Consider the following 4,593-nt stretch of genomic DNA (forward strand, 5'->3'; position numbering starts at 1 on the left):
TTAAGATCAACTTGTCTAAAGAGACCAATCAGCGTTTGGGTTTAAATTGCCAAAGATCTCTTTACCCAACTGAAATTCAAGATTGCATTCCTATCCTATGTCAAGTGGGTTTCTACTTTTGACAGGAGACCTAACTGCATTTCCTAGTTTTATACAATAACTCTCATTTAGATTTCTAAGCCACTGCAATGTTTCAGATAAAAACCCATTGTTCCAACAGGCAAACTTACAAGTTATCTAAAACACCTGTTAGAACTAGTTCCATATCAACATGCCCCTTATTAGACTGCTTCTCAAATTCCAGCAAATTCCTTAAGCATCACCACCAGCACAGCTGTCCCCATGACTATGTTATGGTGGCTTCAAATAGAATCCCTACCCCCCCTTTCAAGTTTAATTCCCAGTGACGAAGAATTATTTCATGTTATAACATCCCTGACAAGCAAGAGTATTATTTGCTTTCTGCCTGCACATTGTATAGAAATGGAAGACACAGGTTTCTCATTAAACTTTTGTTTTAATGGGTCTCAAAATTGTGACAGATTTTTGGTCAAGGTGTTTCCATTAAAAAGTACTGATTTTAAAAACTAATAACTTAAAACTGCCACACACAAAAAAAACAAATGGTCCACAAAACATTTTCCTTTCCTTCTGAAGGTTTTACGATGCATTGTTATCATTAACCAGTCTTTTACTATTAAACTTAAATGGCCAATTGAGACAAACAGTTCTGAGACCGTTCTTCCACCACTGATTAAGACTGGAGTGGCAGGTGTTAGGGGTAATATTCATTTAGCCTTCTGAGCTTTCTGGGCAGACTTGGTGACCTTGCCAGCTCCAGCAGCCTTCTTGTCCACTGCTTTGATGACGCCCACAGCAACTGTCTGTCTCATATCACGAACAGCAAAACGACCTATTAAAACAAATTTTTCTATTACCATGAGAGGAACACTTGGTTCACAGGAATAATTTGTAATCTTATCACCACCACCTTTTCAATTATTAAGTCTTCCTTACCCAGAGGAGGATAGTCGGAGAAGCTCTCAACACACATAGGCTTGCCTGGAACCATATCAACAATGGCAGCATCGCCGGACTTCAAGAATTTAGGGCCATCTTCCAGCTTCTTACCAGAACGGCGGTCAATCTTCTCTTTCAGCTCAGCAAACTTGCAAGCAATGTGAGCTGTGTGACAATCCAGTACAGGAGCATAGCCAGCACTGATTTGGCCTGGATGGTTCAGGATGATCACCTTGAGAAAAAGCAAATGCATTTAGTGCAAAGCCATCAGGCTATGCAGGCAAGTTAAAAAACATTTATTTTGAGGTTACCTGAGCAGTGAAACCAGCTGCTTCCATTGGTGGGTCATTTTTGCTGTCACCAGCTACGTTGCCACGACGAACATCTTTCACAGACACGTTCTTGACATTGAAGCCCACATTGTCTCCAGGAAGAGCTTCACTCAGAGCTTCATGGTGCATTTCAACAGATTTCACTTCAGTTGTGACGTTGACTGGAGCAAAGGTGACCACCATGCCAGGCTTGAGAACACCAGTCTCCACTCTGCCCACAGGGACAGTACCAATACCTGAAATGTTAACATAGTTGTCATTAATACCTATGAAAAGGCAGAGGTATCCCATCCAGTAAAGTATTGTCTTGACAGTGTGCTTATGTCCAACATACCTCCAATTTTGTAGACATCCTGGAGGGGCAGCCGCAGAGGCTTGTCAGTTGGGCGAGTTGGTGGCAGGATGCAGTCCAAAGCTTCAAGCAGTGTGGTTCCACTTGCGCTGCCATCTTTACGGGTGACTTTCCATCCTTTGAACCAGGGCATCTAAAATACAAGATTGTGGATTAATGTTACCATCTATATCTACCAACTTCCACTTTAAAATATCCTTACTTAAGTTACTTACGTTAGCACTTGGCTCCAGCATGTTGTCACCATTCCAACCAGAAATTGGCACAAATGCTACTGTGTCAGGGTTGTAGCCAATTTTCTTAATATAGGTGCTGACTTCCTTAACGATTTCCTCGTACCTCTTCTGGCTGTAAGGTGGCTCAGTGGAATCCATTTTGTTAACACCAACAATCAGTTGTTTCACACCCAGTGTGTAAGCCAGAAGGGCATGCTCACGGGTCTGTCCATTCTTGGAAATACCAGCTTCAAATTCACCAACACCAGCAGCAACAATCAAGACAGCACAGTCAGCCTTTTATAGAAAAAAAAATCCTGTTAACAAAAGCTCTCCAAAAAAAAAAAAAGAATACCCCAGAGTTCTCCCGGTGTGAACTTATTTCTGGAGCTATTAATCCCACAAACCTGAGATGTGCCTGTAATCATGTTTTTGATAAAGTCTCTGTGTCCGGGGGCATCGATGATAGTCACATAATACTTGCTGGTCTCAAATTTCCACAGGGAGATGTCAATGGTGATACCACGCTCACGCTCAGCTTTCAATTTATCCAAGACCCAGGCATACTTGAAAGAGCCTTTTCCCATCTGTAAAATTTATTAGTTGTTACTAAAATAATCAAGCTAGCTTGAAATCCTTTGCCCCCCCATATCTGGCAGATTAGGCTTACGTGGCTCTATACCAAGTTAGAACTAAGTGGTTAAAGCAAGTACATGACACACAATGCAAATCTGGCACCTAGTTATACTTTAAACCCAAACATCTTTCCCCTTGTGTTCCTGTACTTGCCTCGGCAGCCTCCTTTTCGAACTTCTCAATGGTTCTTTTGTCGATCCCACCACATTTGTAGATGAGATGGCCAGTAGTGGTGGACTTGCCGGAGTCTACGTGTCCAATGACAACGATGTTGATGTGCGTCTTTTCCTTTCCCATTTTGGCTTTTAGCAGTGGTTTTCACGACACCTAAAAGGTTACAGAAAGGAACACCTTTGAACTAGTCCAGGAGGTGGAGGGTAAGCCTCGATCCAAACTCAAAAGGGCAAATTCCAAGGAGAATTCCACCCCGTGCCAAGCTGGCCGCGCCGTCTCCACCCCGCGGGACAGCGTGGCCGCCCGGGGCCCGTCCCTGGACGGCGGGCGGGCAGGCGGCCGGCTCCTCGTGGGCGCAGGAAGCGGCGGGCGGGCAGGCCCCTTCCTTTGTGCGGTGAGTCACCCGCCCGCTCCCGGCCGCCGCGTCCTCCATTTTGAGCTCCTGCAACAGGGCCGGGAGCGGCCATCTTTCCGCGCACGCAACTGGTGCCGGGCGGGTGGGGCGCGAGGCCCGCGCCGAGCGAGGGAGGCCGCCGCCCGCCCACCGGGCTCCGGGCCCCGCCTCGCCGCGGCCGCGCGGGCATGTGCGGGCAGGCGGGCGGCGGCCTCCCCGCTCCGCCGACGGCGACCCGCGGGCCCGGGCCGCTCGTCCGGGGCCGTCCCGAGGGCCTGGGAGGCCGGCGGGCGCCACCCAGCTCGCACGGGGCGCCGCGGCCAGGCCTCGGCCCGAGCACGAGGCCCCCGGCGCCGCCGGAGGCCCTAGGCCTCGAGCCCCCCAGCGCCCCGACCCCCGAAATTCGGGGGCAAGAACCTCGAAAAGCGGCTCGGTGGCATGGCGGCGGGGCAAGCACGCGAGGGCCTCAGCCCCTCCGGCGGCCAGGCCCGCGGAAGCCACACCCGGCACTCACCTGTGTTCTGGCGGCAAACCCGTTGCGAAAAAGAACGTTCAGGGCGACTACGGCGCTTATATACCGTTCTCCCCACCCTCGGGGAAGAGGGCGGAGCCAGCACACGACACCACTTTCCCAGTTCACCCCGCGCCACCTCCGCCCGCCCCGTGCGCTCGCCGGCCCCCTCCCCCACCTCCCGGGGATCGTGGGCGATGTGCGCGCTCTCTGTTGCCCCGCAGACAGCGCCTCGCGCATGCTCCACCCGACCCCCGGGAGGACGGGAGGGGGGGCGGGGGCGGAGACGCGCCACTCCCTCTCCTCTACGTTAGTGGGAGTTTGACGACGGTCCCTGGGATTCCCTAAGGCAGAGGCGAGTCCTCCTTTTGTATGAATTACTCTCCCCTCCAGACGGGGGGTGGGGCGGCGAGGTGGCTGCCAGGAGGGGACGTCCGGCATCTTTCCTGTAGCATTTCGAGGGGACGTCCGGCATCTTTCCTGTAACATTTCTGATTTAGCCGCAAGGGTTGCAGGAAACTAGGGTGTCCCTTCACCCCGCGGTCCACCTCCCGTCCTCCGCCTGGACACCTTGCAGTCCGGGACCGGCGCCTGGAGCCGCTTCCCCGGCGGGTCGCACCCAGTCCCGGGCTGGCCCCGCCGCCCCGCTCGCCCTGGGGTCCAGAGGGGCGTTCCAGGCCGATCCCTGGGGCGTGGGGCCTAGGACCGGGGCTGGGGGTCGCTTTCATGACCTGGAGCCCAGGGCCGCGGCGTCTCGCCCGAGCTGACTTCTTGGTCCTTTCCATTCTGAGCCAGCTGTTCTTATCAACGCCTGGCACACACGTCTCCCTCCCGGGGTAGTCCCGATGCCCAGTGTTTCGGGTTACAGTAGACTTCAGTCGTACAGTTAGCTTTCCCTCTCATGCTAGTGTTACTGCAATAAAAGGACGGCCGTGTGTATGTCTCTACTCTCGCGGTCC

The 4,593-nt window shown here is 52.4% G+C and overlaps 1 protein-coding gene across 1 annotated transcript; it reads right to left on the bottom strand.

The window, feature by feature from the left end:
* Nucleotides 1-511: 511 nt before the first annotated feature.
* EEF1A1 (eukaryotic translation elongation factor 1 alpha 1) lies at nt 512-3,659 on the bottom strand. The gene is made up of 8 exons (XM_080700277.1): nt 3,638-3,659; nt 2,709-2,882; nt 2,327-2,506; nt 1,920-2,216; nt 1,687-1,837; nt 1,332-1,588; nt 1,018-1,252; nt 512-913 (listed from the first exon to the last, which is right to left on the bottom strand). Exons 2-8 carry the CDS (start codon nt 2,850-2,852, stop codon nt 789-791), a joined length of 1,389 nt encoding a protein of 462 aa, XP_080556403.1. The 5' UTR covers nt 2,853-2,882; nt 3,638-3,659; the 3' UTR covers nt 512-788.
* Nucleotides 3,660-4,593: the final 934 nt, after the last annotated feature.

Source organism: Muscardinus avellanarius, assembly GCF_963383645.1.
Source record: "Muscardinus avellanarius genome assembly, chromosome: 8".
NCBI classification, from domain to species: domain Eukaryota; kingdom Metazoa; phylum Chordata; class Mammalia; order Rodentia; family Gliridae; genus Muscardinus; species Muscardinus avellanarius.